The sequence below is a fragment of the Ctenocephalides felis genome, unplaced genomic scaffold, assembly GCF_003426905.1.
Source record: "Ctenocephalides felis isolate EL2017-DRISC unplaced genomic scaffold, ASM342690v1 CF-g0.4_SCAFFOLD_01886, whole genome shotgun sequence".
Lineage (NCBI taxonomy): Eukaryota > Metazoa > Arthropoda > Insecta > Siphonaptera > Pulicidae > Ctenocephalides > Ctenocephalides felis.
Genome location: NW_020538040.1, coordinates 32,974,966 through 32,999,399, shown reverse-complemented (window position 1 = coordinate 32,999,399; position 24,434 = coordinate 32,974,966). Strand labels below are relative to the sequence as shown.

Sequence of the window (24,434 nt, the reverse complement as noted above, 5' to 3'; positions counted from 1 at the left end):
AATCTTACATATTTCTATGGCTAGGAAGTGATTGGAAGTTTTACGGAACGTAGTTCGATAATTGTTGGTTCGCTACGTGTTATTTCTTGTGATGTATTTCATTTTGTTTAGACAGTATAAAAAATACATATGCATATTCAGTAATACCCCTTTTAACGCTGTTTCGGTTTAGCGCTCTTTTATTCAAGTCAAGCTCTGCAACTACAATTAACCGTTCTAGAAATAATATCATAGAGGAAATGGAAAAGCAGCTGTCTATATGGATTAACGACAAAATTGATAGCAATATGCCATTAAGCCAAAATTTCCCTAACCCCAATATTTACATGTAAAGATTGTCTTGTTTAGCGCTGTTTCGCATTACGCTCTACTTTGTCGGAATGTAGCCCCTGCATTAAGCGTTGTTTTACTGTATATATATTCAATCCTCCAATAACGCGGTACTCTGGAAACGTGGTTTCCATACTGCTGAAATTACGTCAGCCCTCCGATACTCCTATGACACTGTTTTAGTTCAACAGTCCATAAGTTTCTTCCGCGCAATCTATGAATGTCTCGTGTAACTAGATATTGTAAGAGGCTTTATCAGTTTTATTATCGAATATTTCATCTTTTACAATAAGTTTATATAAACATGCCAGTTTGTAAGATACCTGTGTACGACATCGGTTTGAATATCGTCAGGGTTTCACTAAACGTTGGTTTTTCTAAAAAAAAAAATGAAAATTTTTTTGGTGGAAAATAGTTCTTTTCGTATATTCTTATATAAACTATATTTTTTTATATTTTTATATGAAACCTCTTCAATTCAATGAAAACAATTTTATTATTGATTGATATTGATACTGCTACTTCTCATACATGGAGTAGAAGTTAGAAGTCAATCATCTTCGACAGGTTTTGTTTTTTTTTTTGCAAAATAGTGTTATGTCATTTTATTCATAGCATAAGTATGTCATTTTGTCCGAAATTGAACAAGAATAAATAATTAACTAAAATTTCATCAAAAACTTGATTATTGCAATAAAATACATCAAAATCACTAGTACTGACATAAATTAATTGATTTCAATCATATAATTACAAATATCCATGAATAGGTCCACAAAATACATAAGGAAAACACCATCAAAAGAAACGTTTGAACTGATTACTACAACAATGACGCTCAACATCTGACACGATTATTATTACGACTTTCTTTACGTTATACAGTCGAAAACCTTAATAAAACTAGCCGATTTTTAATGAGGTCACTGCCTCATTTTGCCTATATATACCATTTAACCCCGACTTAAGAGTGACCTGACATATGAGTGTTTCGAACCGCCGAATTCGAGATATGAGCTTTGGGCGAGTAAGAGTTTTCTCGCTAAATGTTAATGTCAAAATAAAAATACTAAAAATTTCGTCAATTGTAACAATGATTTTCATAACATAGAAATATTTTGGCTTCTGCTTCTAAAGAAAAAGGATTTGAATTAAAATGTGAAATTATTGAAAAATATGGAAGGCGAAGATGCACGAGTGTAATACATAATAGATATGTATGATGTTTATTACGTACGGATAAAAATCACCCTGAAAAAGTTGTAGCAGTTCGAGAATGGAAGTTGTTCCATGAAACATGTCTCCGACATATCATGAATGACAGAAGAAAATAATAAATAAATTAATAAACAGTAAATTTATTTTTAATTTTCAAAAACACAACAGTGCTATATGGGAAGGATTGCTTCGAGATATGAACGATTCGACATACGAGCATATTCATATATATATTTGACGATTTTTCACATCAGGTTTTCATCCAAAGTTAAAATGTTTTCTCAATCTCATGCTATTGTTATTTATCCCAAAACATTGACGAATATCATCATATATATATCATATATATATATATATATATATATATATATATCAACTATGTATATATATATATCAACATAAATCGCCATAATAATGTTTCCGTAACAGTATTTCTTGTAAAACCAACGACTATTAATGTTGAATCTGTCGGTCGTAAGTCGCGCGCCTTGCCGTTTAGTGTCTGCTACATGGCTGTTCTTATTTGAAACGCCAGGAAACGCATTTGCTTAAAAGCCCAAGTTGAAAATTTTTGAATGTGTTCTATCACATAGATTTGGAAAATGATGGTAATTATAAATTAGTCCAAATAACTCAATTTCCAGAAAATACTAAACGAAGAATTGTTTAAACTTTCTCAGATATTAAACAATTTATTAACTTCTTGTATGGTAAGTTGTAGTAATGGCAAAAAAATCGAAAATGAAATTTTTTATATATCTTTACCTTTGAAAAGTTTCTGAGCATTTTTGCATACCTTATAAAAAATGGATGTATGTTTGGTAAAATTTTTGGCCAAGGCAGATGCAGCCGTTTCGAAGATACGGAGCAAAAAGTACTAAAAATGGTAATTTTGTTTTGGAGATAACAGATTATTCGATTTGAATGATTTAAAAAACATTTTATTTGTATTGACTAAATGAATAACTGATAAAATTTTTGGGAAGGCATGTCTAGCGGTTTCAAAGACAATTGCACATCAAAATATCAGTTATTTTATAGACATTTTAACAATAAGTTTACATTTCTATGGGTCCCGTACCAATGTTATCCGTTAGACTGCAACGCGCTTCAATATCTCGTTTCTACGCAGCGCGATTACTTTGAAACAAAGTTCAAAATTCTAAAATATTTTAAAACATAAAACAATTTCCAAAACTGTCGAAAATCTATTTTTTTTTTCAAAGTTTAATAAAAAAATTTGAATCTTTAAAAATTTTAATTTTTGGTACGGGTTCCAGCAATTTGCCTCAAGGCACGATGCCATGCACCACTAGTTTGCAATTAATACTTATCTAGTCTAGGTCACTTTGAATATAACCACGTTATACACATACTTGCCATAATAAGACAAAAAGAAAATTTGAAAAACGGGGCCAATTTCTCATATTTTCAATGATATCTCGGGCAAATGATGAGGTAGAGGCTTGAAAATTGGTATATCGAATATTTTTTCGAGATGTTCGAAAATGGCGTATAAATCATTAAAATACCAATATCAAACTGATTTTGTTTGCAAAAGCGCCGATACACTTTGTGTTATCTAGTCGGAATGACAATGTTGGTGGTATGAGGTAGGAGCAATTTGAAGAAATGGAATTCCTTCGCGATGTTAACCGTTGCTATGATATAAATCATTATATTATATTATATTATTTATTATGTTATATTATATTATATTATATATAGCAAAATATTTCAAAATTGTAATAGTTTTAAATATGTTCTTCGATTGGATTTCTATGATCTTATATCCTAACTTCTATGATATTTTAAAAAATAAAATGACTGTTGTGAACAAAATATGTTTTATACATTTAGTTATTGCCTTTTCTATAATATTTATATATAGCTATTTATTATTTTGATACATTTTTAATTGTATCAAATATTATAAATCTGATTCTGAGCTTCATTTATATTTTGTCTTCGCTTTATTTTGTGATACGTTTTTGTGAAGGACTTCCACTGTAAATACATTGATATTTTTAATTATATTTCCAAATTACATCTAGCTACTTGCAGGCTAATAACGTTGATTCCTACAGACATTGATATTATATTCGTATGCTTATCTATTTTTTTAATGTCTTGATCATTGCTATTAATTTCCTGTAGGGCAAGTTATAGTAATCGCAAAAAAATCGAAAATGAAAATTTTTATATATCTTTACGTTTCAGAGGTTTCTGAGTATTTTGGCATACCTTAGGAAAAATGGATGTATGTGTGTGTGTATGTGTGTGTGTGTGCGTGTATGTATCAACCGATTTGAATAATTCAAAAAACATTCGATTCGTATTGATAAGGAGACGTGCTGATTAGTTTTTGGCGAAGGCTAGTCTAGCCGTTCCGAAGATACGGGGCAAAAAGTGCCGAAAACGGTAACTCAGTTTTTAAGAGAACGGAGGGTCCGATTTGAATAATTCAAAAAACATTTCACTTGAATTGACAAGATGAAAAATTGATCAAATTTTCATGAAGGCAGGTCTAGCGGTTTCGGAGATCTAATGAAAAAAGTAAAAAAAAATGCCATTCGGCGTTTAAAAATGGTCATTAGACATATGCACATCAAATTATCAGATATTTTATAGAGGTTTTAACAATAGGTATATTTTTTTTACATTTCTATGGGTTTTAACAATAGGTATATTTTTTAACTTCCCGTATGGTAAGTTATTGTAATGGGCCGAAAATCGGAATTGAAAATTTTAACATTTCTCGACGTTTTGAAGGTTTTTGAACGTTTTGGCATACCTCAGAAAAAATGGATGTGTGTGTGTGTGTGTGTGTGTGTGTGTGTGTGTGTGTGTGTATGTATGTATGGATACAAATTTCCAGTCACGTTTTAGGGCGCACGGATCAACCGATTTGAATGGTTCAAAAAACATTCGATTCCTATTGATAGGGAAAAGAGCTGATTAGTTTTTGGCAAAGGCAGGTCCAGCCGTTTCGGAGATACGGAGCAAAGAGTGCAGAAAATAGAAATCGAATTTTTGAGAGAACGGAGTATCCGATTTGAATGATCTAAAAAGCATTCAATTAGTAAAGATTGGGAGAAGTGTTTATTAGTTTTTGGCAAAGGCAGGCCCAGCCATTTTGAAGATACGGAGCTAAATATGTAAAAAATGGCAGAATTTGAGAGAACTAAGCGCCCGATTTAAATGATTCAAAGAACTTTCTGCTTGTCTTAACAAAATAATTGATTTTGGAAAAAAAAATTTTGTTCAATTTTTTTTTTTTTTTTTTTTTTAGTTTTATCAAAAATATTTCAGATTTTATTTTTAATTCTGACTATAGTTCTAATATACTTTACAAATAATTTCAACTCTGCAATTCAGTTTATATAATTCTCATAAATATTAGACAATGTTACAATATTTATAATAATCTATTTGAAAACATTCAGTATTCCTCAAACATTTTGTTACGGTACGGGAAGTTCCAGCAATTTGCCATAAGGCACGATGCCATAATTGCCTCAAGACAGAATTCCACTTACAGCTAGTTTTACATTTCTATGGGTTCCGTACCAATGCTTATGCGTCAGACGCGCGCGCTTTGACATTTCGTCTCTATGCAGTTAAAGCAGTACGATTGCTTTGAAAAAAAGTTCAGAATTTCCAAAATATGTCAAAATGAAGAAAACATTGTTCTTTTCAAAAAAAAATTGTTTTCAAAAAAAAAATTTTTTTTCAAAAAAAAGTAAATTTTTGTCAAATTTATAGTTTCTCTAATCTAATTTTTTCGAAGTAAATTTTTTTCAAAAATGTTAATCGTTTTTAAAAAAAATAATAATTTTTGGTACGGGAAGTTCCAGCAATTTGCCTTAAGGCACGATGCCTTAATTGCCTTAAGGCACGATGCCTTAATTGCCTTAAGACAGAATTCCACTTACAGCTAGTTAAAATTGTACTTTAATGCAATCAGTTTTAAGTTTTAATAGCACCCATATACTAATGTGAAGTGTATTAGTTAGAACTCGTTTGGTGATATTTACATACCGTAATTTAATTTATGGAATTATTTGCCATTAGATTTGTTGTTAAATTTAACAGACGCGTTATAATTGGATTTTGCATTACAGTGCCGAATACAAACATAAACTTCATGATGTATTTGCACCATTTGTTCAGGTAAAAAAATTATCAGTAAACAAAATTTTTATTCTACTATACTTTGAAAATATAAAAAGGGAAACGTTTGGTCTATAATTATATAGTTATTATAGTTTTGGTCTAAACTTAATAAGTCACAAATATCTTTTTTGATTAAATAATCGAATCAGATCAGGAATGTAAAGAACAGTTAGAAGTTTTGTTTTATTAGCATCTCTGTAGAAAGTTTAAAAGCATTAAATTATTTAAAAAAATGAGTTTGAAATTGTTAGTTTTTTTGTATAATTTTTCTAAAACATTTTTTTTTAATTTATCAATGGTTTTTCAGCAATGATAGATTGAGTTTGAAAAACATTGTGCAATATGGAACTATTTAACAATGTCGGATTTTCGGCAAATAAAGTTCAATAATTTTGATAAGAAAGAAATTAATAGCTTCAATATCAAAATTTTGTATAGGATGGAATTTTAAATTAATCCCTTTAAAATTAAAAATAAGAATACAACCTGTTTGCCCCCTGGTCGTCCCATTTTAACCCGGTAAAAAGAACCAGGTGATAAATTTTTTAAAACCTGCAGCAAAACACCTTTCTACAATGATGAATTAGCTGCTAGCTATGGGTTTTACTGAAAATAGTCAGATAACTGTTCGTTTGATATGTATTTTTTGTTGTAATTGTTTATAGTCAAAATGGACCTTTGTGCCCTGCCCTACACTAGACCTAAAAAGTAAAGTTAAAAAAAATAATACTTTTATATGGTCAATTTACGCATTTAAGTTTACTATAATTCATAATGGGCTATAACTTGGCAAAATTGTTTAAAATACAATTAGTTAGAAGAAGAAGATCAAGAAAAACAATACGAAAAATATGTAGAAACATTAAAAAATTATGACTCCCATAAATAAATTTAGTGCTTTTTTTATAATTACCGCCTTTATTTTTACCAACCCAAATTCACAAATATTATTTTGCAAGTGTTTCGAAACAAACAAAATCACAACAGAACCGTGAAATAGGACTATTGGGGAAACCATGTAAAAAAACGAGCTAAGCACACTACCTCGTAGATAGCGTTTAAACGTACATTTCAAAGTGATATATGTTTAAAACGGTGTCTCTGAGCAAAAAAAAAGTATTGATCCATTTTATGTAGATAATTTTATGCTCTACAATTTTGTCTTAGGTAATTTTGCGATAAAACTGACCATTTAGCTAAAAATCGCAAAAGGGTTATTTTTTGACCTTTGATCTTGTGCAATTTTTTAGCTCGCATCGGATCGATGAGGACTTCTGAGATTTCTTTTATAATTGTATTTTAAACAATTTTACCAAGTTTTACAGTCATTTATGAATTATAGTAACCTTTACCCGGATTTTAGGTTTAAATTGACCGGGCTATAATAACATCCTACGGTCATTTAAGTAGCTTTTTTATTTATGGTTCATTCACTTTATTCTTATGAGCCAATTCTGCCGTAAAATAGACCAATGTTTAGGCAATACTATGTTATGCTGCGTTTTTCAAACAAGGCATTTTAACAGATTAACAGGCGTTTCAGATATAAAACCTAATCCAGGAAACGCACAAACTCCAGAAAAAGAATCTTATGATAATTGCATCTTTCTTATGTGTCACGCTTGAACGCACTGCAAATACATAGCATTTCAGTCAGTGTTTAGTACCATTTTATATGAAAAAACGCAGCGTAACAACATTTGTCTATTTTACGGCAGAATTGGTCGGTTAAACTCGAAGTTTCAAATTATAACGGAAAACATTCTTGTCGTCTACCAACAGAACAAACTCACGATAAGTGTACATAGTGTAGCGTTTTTCATGTTGGCTAATCTGTTTGAAGCGTTTACACCTTCAGACGCCGCGCGATAAAATATGTCAAAATCATGATTTTAATGTACATATAACCTCTGCGTGAATGAGAATGTAATTCCGGACGTTAAAATTTCATACTCACGGTCTAAGTTTTATTGAACTTGCTTACTCAGTCAGTTTTATGTTATTAGCACTATAGAATTAGACTCCATATCATAGTGTTTTATTTTAATTCTATGCCCTGTGCTCAAAAAATAAACTTACAAGCGTGACGTTCGGTTTGCACAATAAGATAAAAGTACATAACCTTATTCTACAATCGTAACTAATAATGCCGACTTATACTGGTAAATACAGATTAATTTTTTTATTTTGATGTACTCGTAATTCTGTGAAATTAATAGTATATTACACAATTAATAATTGTTCATTCGTTAATAGTAAATAAACAGATCTATTGGTTTTAATATCTAAAAAATCTAATTATTACACTTATTACTTTCAAGTGACTGTAAAATGGGGAAAAGAACAATTTCCTGATATAGAAGTAAATACCGATGAAGATCCTATGCTATTCAAGGCACAGCTTTTTGCCTTAACTGGGGTTCGACCTGATAGGCAAAAGGTGATGTGCAAAGGTGTAGCTCTCAAAGATACTGATTGGGGAAAAATGCCTATCAAAAATGTAAGTACTGTAATAAGAATAATACCCTATTGTAGTTTAAGAGTACAACATTTACTACTACTCTTACTTCCATTTTTTATCATTTGTTGCTATTTATTCATTAATCACTGTGGTATATTAGTATTACCAATATTTTTTCCAAAAAATAAACACATTTTGATATGAGCCTTAAACTTGGCATTTCAGGTATATAGGCTTGCAAGTATCATATGTATTTTTTATATTGCTGTGTTTTATTTTATACGTTTTATTTCTTGAAATTGTAATATGAAAAAAGTTATAAAATGATATTTAATAAAATATCAATTTAGCATGTCCAATAACATAATCAATTTTGCAAATTATGTACTGTGTTGAAGTCCTGATGTATCATTTTATTAATATTTCAATTATGCGGCTACTTATAATTTATTGCAATGAAAACAGTATTTATCCTCCTGTTGTTGTTATTTTATAAATATTATATAGAATATTAAATATTTATTTTAGTTTACTTACTTGCATTATTATTTATTTGACAATATTTAAAATTATATAAAATATATGCTTTGCGAAGGAATTTTTAAAAGTATTTATATTTTAATATATATTGTTTTAAGGGTGCAACAATCTTACTTATGGGGACCAAGGAAGAATTACCTGAAGTGCCTGAAATTAAAACCAAATTTGTAGAAGATATGAATGAACGAGAATTAGCCACAGCAGTAAGATCTTTTAATTTGAATGTTACCACATATTAATATTATAATTGTAAATATTCAATACTTATTCTCAGTTGGATTTGCCATCAGGATTACTTAACATTGGTAACACATGCTATATGAATGCCACAGTTCAATGTTTGAAAACTGTTCCCGAATTACGGAGTGCTCTTAAAGAATTTAAAGGGTGTATGTTCTCTTCATAATTTTTTAGTGTTTCTAACTTTATTATTTTCCAACTTTAAATATTAATTACAGCAATATCTTTGGGATCTGAGCAATCAATGTCTGCTAATATAACCATATCCTTGCGTGATTTATATGATACAATGGATACTGGAGCACCTATACCTCCAATTGTTTTACTGCAAACATTTCACATGGCATTACCAAGATTTGCTGAGAAATCAGATCAAGGAGATTACACACAACAAGTAAATCATTTAATTTAATTGTAAATAAAGAATTCAAGTAACAATAAATTTATAACATTTTTTCAATTATATTTTTAGGATGCGAATGAATGCTGGACTGAGTTGATCAGAATGTTGCAACAGAATCTTCCAGCAACAAGTGGTTCAACTAATAAGTAAGATTATATTTATAATGAATATGTGCATGGTACTAATGAATATAAATTACAGATCTATAATAGATCAATATTTTGGAGTTACATTTGATGTTGAAATGAAGTGCACGGAGTCGGAGTCAGAAGAACCTACCAAAAGCAAAGAGAATGTTTTACAACTGAGTTGTTTTATATCAGCAGAAGTTAAATATTTGCAATCTGGATTAAAATCAGTAAGTAATTAGTTATGGTTCTTTCTTGATCTGTATATTGTATCAATATGTTTTGTTGTAGAAAATGCATGAAGAAATTAGTAAGTTTTCCTTCAGCCTGGGACGAGATGCAACTTATACCAAAAATGTAAGTTTTTTTTTTGTAATATAATATATTTACTATAATTATAATGTTTAATGCTTTATATATATATATATACTATTGACTAATGTTTGTTTCTCAGTCTTTGATAAGTCGATTGCCTGCATATTTAACAGTGCAGTTTGTGAGGTTTAATTACAAATATAAGGTAGCAATTAATGCTAAAGTTTTGAAAGATGTTAAGTTTCCAATGGATTTTGATGCATTTGAACTATGTACCCCAGAACTTCAGGAGCGATTAACACCAATGAGATTAAAATTTAAGGTATTACTATATGTTTTATATTACATAAATAACTTTTAAACTTAAATTGTCTTAAATGTAGGAAGCTGAAGATTCGGTTTTAGCAACTAATACATCAGAAAACCAAGAACAAAGCACAAAAGCAGATACCACAAAACTTCCTTTCAGCTTTGAAGATGGTTAGTATATGTTTTTTTTATTTATGATTCAAAATTAACTTTCAATATGGAATTATATCTTTTATAATTATTTTTTTCATAACGATTAATAGGAAAAAAGCATGGAAACATCCATATATGAAATTTAGGGTAATACATGACGGTCCAAATACAAACTTTCAAATCTTTTGTACTTTTTGCAACTTTTGTTGTTTGTGATTATGCTGTTTCTATATACATATTTTCATATTGCCTATTATAACTAACTTGCAGCTTCTCATTTTATTGTCATTTCATGTCTATTGTGGAATTTTTCTTCGCTACGACCACTCATACAAGACTCAAAATATGCCTTCAAGTTTTAATTTGATTATGGTTTTTGATTAAATTATGTTTGTTAAGCAATAATTTATTATATTCTTTTTTTTTCTGAAAAAAAACATTACTGTTATTGTTATTGTTATTTTTTGCGTTTTTTGTGTGTGATATTCTCAATCATTCAAATATAATGATGCTGAAAATTATAATTGAACTCAGATCCAGGTAGTAATAACAGTGGTTATTACACACTGCAAGCAGTATTAACGCATCAAGGCAGATCCAGCAGCAGCGGGCATTATGTAGCCTGGATTCGACATAAAGATGACACATGGTTGAAGTGTGATGATGAAATGGTCACCACTGTAACTCCTAGTGATATAATTAAACTATCTGGAGGAGGTATATAAAATAATTCAAATTCAATTATATTAGTATTTACTGTGTTCTACTTTTAGGTGATTGGCACTGTGCGTATGTCTTATTATATGGTCCCAGAATTTTAGAACAACCAGCAGTTAAAGAAACTAATCAAAGCGATGAAAAATAACTCAAGATGTATCAATTTTGTAACTAGCTATTATAAATATTCTGGATTGCATTTGGATCTATCATTGACTACAAAAATTGACTTTTGTATTGGATATAATTCATATCCTAATTCCATATAATTTGTAATTATGAGTGTTCAAACTTTTAAATATTATTTAGAAATCCAAAACTGATAAACATATACAAGACTAATTCAAGCTTCAACTGATTTAACAGTGCTAAGGCACTAAATATGTAACTAACATAATAAATTTCTATATCATAGCAGATAATCTACAATGTTCTTTTCACAAAAACTTCATTGATCAGAATTTAAATGATTTTGTTGGCATGGATTAGTTCTTATAATTTTTCAGAATGTTTTGGTTTTTTTGTGTTCTTTCTGGTATGAACAGCTGAATGGTAACAAGTGTTAAATTGTATAAATAAAAAAATCATTTTTTATTAGACTAATTACGGCTGCTTTATATGTGAAATATGTTTCAATGTCAAAAATTCAATTTATATATACTGTTCAATTGATTGAGTTTTCACATCAATAAATGTTTTGTGAATTTTTTAATATTAATGTTAATTCAAGACTGTACCTTTAGGCTAAAGTCCTAGCTAACTCAGTGAAAAAATGCTACAAAAACAAACAATAAATCTTACATATGAGTATAACAATGGTATAATATAATGCATACCTTTTTTCTTTTAGAGTACAATCTTAGTTTTTTTGAAATTTGAAGATTATGGCTCTTTATATGACACCCATAGATAAATAAGCATAAATGATGACACCTAAGCAAATGAAAAATTTTGTTTTTCATTTCACATATAATTGAGATATTTTATGTATTGCCTTAAATGTTTCTTAATTTATATTTCAACGATAAAATTAGCAATTTCACTACATACATCAATTAATAAATTGATAGACATGTATTTAGTGCTAAAAGCGCGGTCTACTATTCCAAATTTAATGAACTTAATGCAGGCACTTTTCGTAGACCTTTAATATTTTAGGATGTTCGTTTTTTTCCCATGAACTTCATCGCCATTCAAGTTTCATTAATAACGCCAAAAGTTTTTATAGACATTTTATTATCTATAGCTTTTTGATTTGATTAAGAAGAACTACCCGGTTTAACTTTGCCAAAAACTTGTCATATCGGTACGATTTCCTACTGATATCGAATGTTTTCAAAATCAGTTCAGTATTTTTCGCGAAAACGTGGTCGAAAACTATTGCACTCATCTGCTAATACCACGGAAAACCCTCGACTAAGGTCGCGCAAAACATATCAAAGGAAATTCTTATCGAGTTACGTCGAATGAATTTATATTTTTCAAATTGATTCAGCAGTTTTAGAGTAAACCTGAACGAATGGTCAATTTTCGGCTCAGCATCATCGCAATTTGTTTTAAATTTAAATTAAAGATTTATGTAGTATCGACGCAAAAAAACGAGGATTTACGAAGATGTTGTAAAAGAGAGTTTCAAGGATAGTTAAACAGTGGGGATTCAACTAGAGAAAATAAATTACAAAAATATGAAATATAAATCCAAAAGATTAATTTAAAAACCACAAAAGTCAAAGAATTGAAGAATTATATAACGCGCCTTTTTTTTGGCCCTTACAAATCATGTATCAGAATAAGATACTTTGCTAAAGAAACCACACCTTGACTTGACCCATAAGAACCCCTGAGAGTCCATATGGATCACTTTGGGAATCACTGGTCTAGGGGAATCGACCACCGACTATCTGATGCGTGAAACGTGGTCGTGGTCGCGTGTCGCATGCTTAGGAACTGTCATAATGACGTTTGGACATTGACATTACTTTGTACACCCGACACCGTCATTGTCATAAATAAATAAATATAAAATTCATTATACAAAATATAACTATTCTCGCAACGTTTTAATATGAATTCGTTGTATAGTAATTAAATATAGTAGAAACATTTATATTAATATTATTTAACATTAGTAGATATTATAATAATATCTAGGAAATTTTCAAAATGAAGTCTGAATATGTTAAAAGCATGGAAAATACTGGTTCGTTGAGCGAATACGTAAAATACACATCATATATACATAACAAACTTTATATTATTTTTTCAGTGTTTTATAAAAGTTTTGTTCAGAGTTTAAAAGGAGATTCCTCAAATCTTAAAAAGGGTGATCAAGTCTCACAACAAATTGAGAAGTGAATTCAATATATTTTATATTCTGGACCTATTAAACAAATTATATGAAAATAAATGCTTTTAGATTATCCTCTGGACTTAATTTCATATCAACAGAATTGCAAAGCAAGATTTGTGAACAGCACAATGCACTACTTACGCAAGCTAGTCACTCTGGACAGCTGGATAACATTTTAGAAGCCGTAAAATCACACGCCAGTAGTATAAAATTGAGTGCATCAGAAATAAACTTGCGGGTATATATGCTTAATATTTTTGTTGCATAATACACTTATAATTCATGTATTTATGTAGTAAAATTAGATTACAGATTTGAACACAAAATTAGAATTGTTAACAAAGACTTTGAAAAATTTACATATAACATCACAGATTTTGCAGATGGTAAGTTGGTTCTTACAGAACTTCAGAGAATTGCAACTTTTAACAGATTCTACTAATCAAGCACAAATCCTTGCTGAGTTAGGTAAATATTTCAAACAATAAAACATAATATGCTATGGTATTTTTTATATATATATATATATATATATATATATTTATTTATTTATTTATTTTTAATATAGAGTTTATAAGTGAGGACATAAATCTTAGTAGGGTAGATATTGTGAAACATCAGTGCTCTGCTGTTATTAAAATACGACAGGATGTCCTTGATGGAGCTGCTGGAGAACTACAAAAAGGACTCAATACTTTTAATATACAGCAGATTCGATCTAGCTTACAAGTAAGAGAATGAATAAAATTTACAAGTAGCAGAATATTTTATATAATAACATTGCAATTTTAGATTTTTTCTAACTTAAATTTCTTGAATACTGCTCTAAATACTCTGCTCACAAATTTGTTTACTGATATTGAGCAAATGGTAAACTTAGCTTTGAATGCGGGAGCTAATTTAATGATGCCACCTACTCACAAGAATTCCAAAGAGACAGAATTTCTAGAGACACCGGCAATCAATCACGACTATAAAGTTAAATTATGGACAGAAGTTGACCAACTCTTTTGTGAAGGCTTGCATAGGCCTTGTAAACAAGTAAATCTGGATTAAAATTTAAATTTTCATAGTTCTATGTATATTTAAGAAGTAAAATCAATTTAGGTTCAACTATTGGATAAAATTATCAATGATGAAAATTTGTTATCGAATAAGAGAAATTTGATGGCAACACTCTGGGAAAAGTTGCATTTAGTCTTAAAATCGGGTTTTAAAAATGCTTCATCTAATGCATGGCATAATTTAGAACTGGAATTACCAAGACTAGTTGGAGCAGCGGGTACCCTTGAAGAAAAATTGGGGAAGAAATATATGTTTAAGTAAATAAAATACTATTTTAATGATGTACTTACTAATAATAATTGATTAATATTGATCAAGCTCTAATAATATTTACTTTTTATGAACTTTATTATTTATCCTTAAACTTGAATCTTTAGAAAAAAACTTTAGTTAGAAAAAAAACTTTTACATTCAGAATTAGTTTAATTTTATTAAACTACATTTTTCATCTAATAATCAGATGATTTTTTGGTTTTTAGTTCAGAATTATTTCAACCGTTTGAATCAGGATATGTTAATAGATGCCAGAATAACTTGCATGCATGTTTTCACAATATAGTTGTACCTAATTATGATGTAATAGACACATTAATAAGAACATCTACTGCAGAACTCAGTGCGGCGATTGTTAATAAAAATCTTAGTAGCAAAATATTATTGTTAGTAAATGAAGAAAATGCATATTTCTGGGATTTAGTAGAGGCTGCCATAAAAAAAACACCTGAAGCTGCACAAATTGTTGGTTAGTGAATATTATTATTTATAATTGTGATAATTTATTAATTTTATCAATAATATAAATAATTGCACATAAACATGTTGACTGTTTTAGATTCACCAAATGCATTGCAGCTTTCAAATATATTTCTTGCTAATGTAACATTTTATCACATGGAGCAAATGAGAAATATGCATTGCAATTTAGGTTCAAATCTTCCGGAAGAAGAAGGTGATACATTTTTGGCAGATTTATCAAGGGGAGATATTTTGATAAGCAATATAATTGAACCTTTAAAAAGTATGTATTATTATATGAAAAAAAAAGTATTTGAAAATTAATTCAACATGATAAAATTATCTTAGAGTATTGTTAGCTTTTGATTTATGAATTTTGGATTTTGTTTCGAATTCTTCTTCGAATTAATACTAGTATTTTCACAATCTTTGCCTATTAACTGTATTTAATTAAATATCTTACAGAGTCGATAGAAAATTGTATATATGCAATTCTTATAAGTCTTCATCAGGATCCAAGCTTAAATAATAATTCAGTCAATTCTACTGGGCCTTCACTATACATGAAAGAGTTACAGCAATTTATTGCACGAGTAAAGAAATTGCATTTAAATCCATACAATGATCTAAATACTGTTAGCAAATGGTTAGTATTTTTGCAAGATATTTTTGTATGATGAGAAATGTATATTTAATAAATGGTGTAAATTATAGTTGTAATGAGTTGGCTATACGATGCATCGATCAATTTATATTTAATGTTTGCTGTGTAAGACCTCTAACAACAATGGGTAGAAAAAAACTTGTATCAGACTGCAGTCATCTTGAGATGGCTTTAAAGCCATTTGTTAATGGATTAGGACAATTGGGAACCCCTTATAAGTAAGATAATTATATTAATTAGTTACCAAAAAAAATTCTCATCCAAAAGAGAATTATGATTTTTTTATTTAATATTTATGTAATAATTTTTATTTATTCAAATTTGGGTTCATTGGAACCTTATGAAAAAGAAAATGTTTAAAATAATTAGACTTATGGCATAGCTCTCGATTATAGTTATCAAAAAGAGAATAAGTATGATATATACCTATTATAATTGTAGGTGCTTACGTTCACTATCTGTAGCATTAGATCTGCCACCTCAATCTGTAACTTTAGATGGAACTTTGAGGGCTTCTACAGTATTGATGCTTCTATTTTCTCATGCTGGTACAGAGTTAAATTCTCCACATGTAGCACTGGGCTGGAACATAGAAAAGTTTTCATCATGGTGGGAGTCCCACACTTTAGAAAAAGACAGGTACTATTTAAAATTTTCACATTTATACAAATTTATCTGGTCATACAAATATTGTGTAATATACATTCATATTACTTTACTTTTTTATGTTTCGGGATATAATAAAATAATCAATGCACAGTAATAATAATAAAAAAAAATATAGTAATAATTTCACAGATTTAAACATGATTTATCACAAATTTTTAAGGCATGCCAAAATGAGTGGCAAGTCTTAAAACATAGATATATCTATGTTATGATATCTCAATAGATTAGATATATCAATAAATTTCAATTTTGATTTTTTGTTAGAAAATATGTGTTTTCATGTTTTTCAGATTGGAAATGATTTTGGGAGCTCTTCAAAAATATGAAACAACAATTAGACAGAAGAAAAATGCTTATTATGATCCTGTATACTCCATTATATCTCGACTTATAAAATCAGTTATGCAATAAAGTATTACATAAAATTATAATAAAAAATAATCAAGCAAGAAATTAAAACAAGAGTTAGTATATAGTGGTAAATCACATTTTTATTTATAAATAATAGTTGAAGTACGATTTAAAATATATTGATTTTATAATTTTTTTTTTCAGAATTATGTATAAATTGATAGAATAGCTCCATCAATAATAAATAGGGTAATTTATCAGAATGAAATCATTCATTAATAATTTTAATTATGAAAGTTAATTTAGTAGTTGAATTGTTATTAATGTTCAACTACTGTGTCATCTCGTCTTCCGCCGGCTAGCTTATCCATGGTGTCGTTTTCACCGGCTCTGAATCGTCGAAACCATTCCTCCGCGGATCGAAGTGATAGAGTACCATCCCCCAAAACACCATTAATCTCACGGAACGTTTCTCTAGCGGATTTGCCTTTAGCGAAGGAAAACTTTAAAATAGCGCGAATTTCGGCGTTAGTGAACTCCATGTTTACACGCCTATAACTGTTGAACGCAATATCCAAACCATTTATATTTAATATTTAAATCATATATATCATAATATTTAAACCCTATTATTATATTGTCTAGGATCCAAACTAATCATGCATAGCGTCGATTTGTAGGTTATGTCAAGACCTTTCAAATTATGTATAGTATTGCCAGATACGAGCTCTGTAGCGCTTTGTACATAGCCGCGAAATTCAAAAGACAAAAAAGCGGAAGGGAGATATTTGACAACCTTATATAAGGTTTTCATACTTAATTTTTGTATGTAATAAAACAAATATTTTAATTTATAAAAATGATAATATAACTATTGTTAAATGAAGATTAACTGTTTTGCTACTTTAATTTACTACTTAAACTATTGTTATCGTCAGTTCGGATTTTCTTACAAAAACACAAACTTCTCCTCCAGAAAGTTAAAAAGTAGTTGATAATTAGACTTTAGATCTATGCATTTTGATAATTATGATAAATAAATATACTTATTGCGATTGAAATATTATATAATGACTCTAAAATTGCAAGATTGAGAGAAAATATGAAATTGAATGTAAATCTACTGGAATAAGTCTGAATACACCACAATGAGTATAAATATGCAAATTAGTGTAAAACTGCTTCATTGATTGTTGTAAATCCAAGTGTATAAATGTAAATTTACTACAATTAGTGTAAAGTGAGTACTATGATGAGTATAAATCTGTTCTTCAATGAGTATAAATATACTACTTCTTAATATATACTTTATTGAGTGTAAATCCAAATATATAAATAAATTTACGTGAACGAGCGTAAATCTACTACAAAAAGTGATAATTATGGTGAATAAATATTATCCTTTCAATGGACAAACAAAATTTAATGAGGTTTTAGTTCATTTTGGTCTCACTCAGCGCGTATCAGTCGAGTTTTTCTATGGTTTATAATTTTTTTGCGCAATCGCTGCGCCATCACACAGACGGTGGCCATGACATGAGGACTTTCGATATATATATACTGAGTTACTACCCCCTTATAATATTTTGAATTTATGCTATGCGACGTTACGAATACAATTAAACTTTGACAATCTTTGAATTTTCAATAATTCGCTTTGGTTAAATAAACATATGATATCATATATCATGTATGTTATTCGCACCGATGCATTTCTTAGTACTTAAGAACGTCGCGTGTGTTAAACAGCATTTGCGTGCGATTTAGTATTATTTTTTGTATTTAGTTTTATAGGTGTCAACCTTTTTCTATAATAAACTGACAACACAGCCGGTGTTTATAAATTAGTAATATCTGAAATGGGTCTCATTATTAAGTGAACTGACTCTGATTCTTATTGAAAATGTTTCCATCCGGTGCTATGCGATTTCGCATAATTATTTTAATATTAATCATATTTCTTATATGGCAAATTGTAAGACTGTTTCCAGTGTACTCTCCTTTTGCTACACTGGTATGGCTAGGATTAGTTTTGCATGTGTATATATATATATATATATATATATATATATATATATATGATTTAGTAGTTAATTTTGATGTTGAAATATATGAGTGAGTTCTTGAGGGCGATACATCAAACAAAGAAAAGCCAAAGATTTATAAAATAATCTTTATTTCCAAACGTTTCGACATTCAATTTAATGTCATCATCAGTGGATATTACGTTGTTAGTTACATATAGAGAAGTGTACACAGCACTAGAGAGATTGGCACTAACATTTATACAACTAATGTCAGCACTATGCATTTTTTTATATAATTTTTTGTATGATGTAAACAGAAAAATGATAGTTTTATTGAACAAAAATGTAAGTAGAATTATGTAATTTCTGCCACGACTTCTGTACTTTGCTAGTACCGAGGCATGTAACGTAATATCCACTGATGATGACATTAAATTGAATGTCGAAACGTTTGGAAATAAAGATTATTTTATAAATCTTTGGCTTTTCTTTGTTTGATGTATCGCCCTCAAGAACTCACTCATATATATATATATATATATATATATATATATATAAGAAGATAAACTACTGTAACTGGATTTTTATTATTTCTGAATTACGGTGATAAACAGAAGAACTATTAGTACAGTTGAATATAGCTGAATAGTATATAAAATATTAGCACAGCTGAATAAAACAGCAAAGTAACATGTTTGCAAACAAAATTGTCGGGTCCAGTTACAATAGTTATAGATCTCTAAATATATTAATAGTTTTCTACTGAAAGTGATTAAAACAAAAATTAAATATTTAAAGTACTATATTATTATAAGTAAACGTCACTTTTGGTGTTGTACTGATTATTTATGAAATGCTTGAATACATAAAATTTAACATTTCATTTTAGAACAAAACTGCTGATGCATCTGGGGTGCCAGTATTAGTTACTGTTTTTTACGAAGCACTTTGTCCTGACTCCAAATCATTTGTGGTTAATGAGCTGGTGCCTGCATATACTAAGGCTAAGAGTATTTTAGATTATGATTTAATTCCTTATGGAAAAGCGAAAGTAATTGATTGTGTTATATCATAGATTTCAAAAATTATTAAGATTATAAAAGTTTATGCTAAAAACATAATAAGTATGATGCAGTTACCACAAACAAGTTTTAATACTGAAATTTGTTAATTCATTATAATGAAATAAAACATTATTAAATGCTTAAAAATATAGATTTTTGATTCAATATGAAATAATAATAATATATTTTTCTTTTTTCTAACTGCTTTATACTGATTAGAGCCTTTTTTATGAACTCTGCAGCAAATTAGTGTGATTAGTAATAAAAGAGACTAAACTTAAATTAACAATATTGCCTTGTTTTTGAAAAATTTTAATTTTTTCATACAATAAGATTCTCTTAGTTGATATCTTTTTGAACAACCTATAAAGATTTCGATTCGAAACTTTGGCATTAATTATGAAATGAATGGAAAATAATATAGAGATATTATATTTTTAATATTAAAGTACACTGAATGAATTTTATTACATTTTTAGTGTGCCAGGTCATTAGAATTTGATCCAGAACCAATTCTTGAATGTTCCATATCAAAAAAAGGGTCTGAATTATTAAAGAAACATGGCGAGGCTACTGATGCACTTAGCCCATCAATAACATTTATACCAACAGTTCTCCTTGATGGATCAAGAGGTTCACAGACAGCTATATTAAAAGACTTGCTGGGTGAAGTATGTAAAATAGTTTCTAAGGATGGAAACATACCTCCTCCATGTAAATGATTTTTGTATAATCATTAAATAATTCCTTAATACTCTTTAAGTAATCTTTTTTATTAAAGTTTAGTATTTATTATTTCAATTTTAAATAAAACAAAAGTAAAGATATAAAGTTTGTTATATTTCTTTGCAATTATTCTAACAATTTTAAATTTGCAAAACTTTCACAACTGTAAAATCCAGCCCGTACTTGCCTGCCACCAAAAAATCTACCATTCAAGTCGACAACAGCTGAAATTATAATAATATAGTAAATATTATGAAAGATTATTTTCATTAATATAATTATATTATTCATCATGTGAGCTAAAATCTTACTTTAAAGTTTTTATTCCTAAAGTATATGTTGTAGAAGGAAAATGAGGATATCTGAATTAAATGATATAATTTATTTAATAAATACGTGTAATGCTGAACCAATTTTGTTGGTTTAAAAACATTTGATCCCTCACAACTATGTACATTTCGGAGACACAAAAAAAGTAATATTAAACTGTCTTTTGGAGGATCAAATTTTCAAATTCACTCATAACAGATATTAACTGTTGAGTGAAACTACAATTATTACTGATAAAACATGTTATATTTGTTTAAAATAAACTAACTCTGTAAACTAACTCTGAAAGTTCTGTATAATTTCATATTTCGATTTGTTTATTAATTTTATTCAATGGGAAATTAAACCCAACTTATCTACTTACCTTTGATTGCACTTTCAATTCTTTTAAATTCCACAAATATTCGGACAGCATCTTCAGGTGGTGCGCCTGGTAATTCATGTATCAGTACTTTTACTACATCTCCATATTTACCATTGCATTCATCAAAAACTTCTGGCTCTAAATCATCATCAACATCTCCAGGTCCAACCATATTCTGTTGATTCAATACAATAGCATGAACAATTATGAAAATTCATTTTATCAAAATCATTTTTAGGCATACTTGAAAATTTAAAAATTTTCAATGAAACCTGAAATATATATACTTACTCGAAGCAAAACAACTTTGCTTGGGCTCCTCATAATTTCTGTTATGGATGGTTCCTGTTTTGGTGGTTGATTGGTTGCTGTTGCATTTGTCGGACTGTCATCTCCTTGAGGTATTTGAGCTAATCCGCTTAAAGCAGGAGGTGGCATGACAGCAGATAATTCTTTTTCATGAATTATTCGACCACCGCGTTTCGACGTTTTTTCAACTTGTAGGGCCATGGACATTCCTTGCTGAGATTTTCCTAATCCTTGCCCTTCCTATTTCAAAAGTATAATATAGAAATAATAATTATTCAACATGCAGATAAACCAATGATTAATTCTCACTTTAAAACCATATTTGGCCATAATTTTTGCAGCGACAGAGCTGGCGCCATATGGAACTCCATATGATGGTTTTTCTTGTATTTGAGTTGTATTCGTTTCTACACTTTCTAATAGACTAGGTGGAGGTGCAATCTGAGCTCCTGAGTTTCTATTTGATTCATTTCTTGGCTGTCTTGGCGGTGATTCCTCATCCGATACATCATTATGGGGAGCAAAACCACTTTTTTCAGGCTCATTGCTGTTACCTTCCTCAAATCTTGAGAAATTAAAAGCAAAATACATATGTAGTTTTAGTCGATGAAAATGCTATAAACTATATTTTTTAATTATACCTGGTTTTACGTTTCCTATTATAATTTTTCCTACTATCTCTATCATTATCATCATTTTTCAACTCGTCCCTCCCTCGTTCTTTATCTTTGTAATCTCTTAATTCTATGTAGATGAACAAATATAATTAAACCATGTATTTAATATGTATCATAAAAATTAGATACATGAATGTCTTTATTGCATTATATATACATATGTATTAGGGTGGTCCTTAATATGGACATTTTCGAATTATCCAAATTGATAAAAAACAATTCTCTGAAAGTTTTAGCTCTTAATATTGTCTTTTAAATACAGTGATATATCAGAAAATGGATGTGCCTTGAATAATGCATTTCTTACTTAAAAATCTGTCAAGTGAAGAACCTACGGTTGAACGGTTGAAACCTACATACATGATTTCTTAAAATGCTTAAGGAGAAGCAGGAGAAAGATTGCCAAAATTACAGAAGTTTTGTTTATACTCTGCAAAGCTGTGCAGCAACATAATTCCGCTCTAAACAAGATACATGTCTGTAGTTGCATAAAATTTGCGAATAGTTACTTATAGGGTAAAATAGTAAACTTATATACATTTATCTTCTTGAAGAAAATTGAGATGAATCTTCACTAAAAGATAATATATACACCTCAAGTATTAAACACTCACTCGTCCATATATAGATAAAAAAGTGAATTTTAGGAGACTAGATATATGTTCAAATAATTTAAATTCAAGTTTGGTTCTAATTAATTACATGTGATATATTTATATATATATACAGTAGGCCCTCGCTTTACACGGCACTCTGGGTACACGGTTCCCATACTACACGGAGCTAAAAATCCGACATCCCTCCGACTACACGGACTTCTTATTACACGGTATTTGGTCAACAGCCCATAAGTTCGTTGTGCAAAAGGGTATTGTTGTAAATTTTGTTATCGACTTTTATCTTTTAGACATGCCTGATTGTATAATAGCCGCCTAAGAACACGTTTGAGCTGATTACTGCGTCGCGCCAATTTTTGAATAAGGTGTCAATTTCGTCACGTCATTTACGTCATTTCGTCCGTATTTCTCCTACTTCAAGTTGTATTTCTTGGTCTCCATACAACGCGATAAAAATGGTGCGATTTGTACCAACTCTGAGTCTCTCATAACACGGTTCCCATACTGCACTATGTAAGGTTCCATAGAACGCACTACGAATTAGCCTGAATTGTATGTTAAATACGAGTTTCTTATAGCACGGTTCCTATACTGCACGGTACCCACTTGCCGCGTAAAGCGAGGGTTTACTGTATATATATATATATATATATATATGAGAATGAGAATGTTGTCTCTGCCATTTATATTGTTTTTATGAGACAATGAAAAAGAATAAAAATTCATAGTACCTTTTATGACTTTTTCATATTCATTTGGAAAAAGTGGATTATATTCATCAACAATATCTAAATTGTAGTCAATATTCAATTGAGAACACGCAGAAGGTATTACAGGAGGTTTTTCAGGAACAGGTTTTGCAACACTTTCGCTAGCTGGATAAATATCTTCGTCATCTCGTTTTGATTTTAAATCAATAACTGGTGCCAGTATCTATATAAAGAGCATATAATAAAAGTATTAATGTGCCTTCTCCTACTTTTTAAAAATAAATAAATTTCAAAAACTAGTGAAAGGCTAAAAATAATGAGATTGAATGATCACATCAAATAATGTTTAGATAAATAAAATAATTATTTCATAGTATTGAGTCAATAGCATAATTTTATCACTTAACAAATTATTTAACTATTTTGTTATATGTAAACCTTTCCAGATTTCCTTAAAGTATCCTTTTTGGGTTGAGCTATTGTTGCTTTTTTAAGTTGTAACTGAGATTGTAACAATTTAATGCCTGAAGACCAGCCTGCTACTTTTTCGGCTCTTTCCCGTGTATCAAAATCGTCATAAAGAGACATAATTCGTAAACTACTTCTTCTTATAATACAAACAAACAAAAATTAATTTATACTTGTCGACACAAGAATGCATTCAAAATTTTTGTAGCTATATTATTAAGTTCAGTTCGCAAATGTCAAATGTGTTTACATCGTGCTCTATGGTAAATAATATAATGTAAGGCGGTAGTCACACATGACAAAATAACGTTTTCATCT

At 29.2% G+C, this 24,434-nt stretch overlaps 4 protein-coding genes across 4 annotated transcripts; 3 read left to right on the top strand and 1 right to left on the bottom strand.

The window, feature by feature from the left end:
* The first annotated feature begins 7,616 nt into the window (after positions 1–7,616).
* Positions 7,617–11,355, top strand: LOC113376702 (ubiquitin carboxyl-terminal hydrolase 14). Its single transcript, XM_026616719.1, has 12 exons — positions 7,617–7,886; positions 8,046–8,224; positions 8,824–8,928; positions 9,000–9,114; positions 9,184–9,359; positions 9,438–9,514; positions 9,570–9,726; positions 9,788–9,853; positions 9,951–10,133; positions 10,195–10,291; positions 10,808–10,990; positions 11,047–11,355. The coding sequence occupies exons 1-12, from the start codon at positions 7,871–7,873 to the stop codon at positions 11,136–11,138; spliced, it is 1,446 nt and encodes a 481-aa protein (XP_026472504.1). The 5' UTR covers positions 7,617–7,870; the 3' UTR covers positions 11,139–11,355.
* Positions 11,356–13,060: 1,705 nt separating this feature from the next.
* On the top strand, positions 13,061–17,164 carry LOC113377534 (conserved oligomeric Golgi complex subunit 5). Its single transcript, XM_026617884.1, has 14 exons — positions 13,061–13,190; positions 13,257–13,341; positions 13,407–13,578; positions 13,646–13,808; positions 13,909–14,069; positions 14,133–14,381; positions 14,448–14,662; positions 14,885–15,147; positions 15,238–15,423; positions 15,606–15,786; positions 15,855–16,022; positions 16,246–16,443; positions 16,764–16,951; positions 17,029–17,164. The coding sequence occupies exons 1-13, from the start codon at positions 13,154–13,156 to the stop codon at positions 16,882–16,884; spliced, it is 2,199 nt and encodes a 732-aa protein (XP_026473669.1). The 5' UTR covers positions 13,061–13,153; the 3' UTR covers positions 16,885–16,951; positions 17,029–17,164.
* Positions 17,165–18,467: 1,303 nt separating this feature from the next.
* LOC113374849 (gamma-interferon-inducible lysosomal thiol reductase-like) lies at positions 18,468–20,734 on the top strand. Its single transcript, XM_026614813.1, has 3 exons — positions 18,468–18,838; positions 19,741–19,902; positions 20,395–20,734. The coding sequence occupies exons 1-3, from the start codon at positions 18,728–18,730 to the stop codon at positions 20,635–20,637; spliced, it is 516 nt and encodes a 171-aa protein (XP_026470598.1). The 5' UTR covers positions 18,468–18,727; the 3' UTR covers positions 20,638–20,734.
* On the bottom strand, positions 20,688–24,336 carry LOC113378712 (splicing factor 45). The gene is made up of 7 exons (XM_026619275.1): positions 24,087–24,336; positions 23,670–23,871; positions 22,286–22,388; positions 21,954–22,209; positions 21,627–21,884; positions 21,336–21,510; positions 20,688–20,865 (listed from the first exon to the last, which is right to left on the bottom strand). Exons 1-7 carry the CDS (start codon positions 24,234–24,236, stop codon positions 20,768–20,770), a joined length of 1,242 nt encoding a protein of 413 aa, XP_026475060.1. The 5' UTR covers positions 24,237–24,336; the 3' UTR covers positions 20,688–20,767.
* Positions 24,337–24,434: the final 98 nt, after the last annotated feature.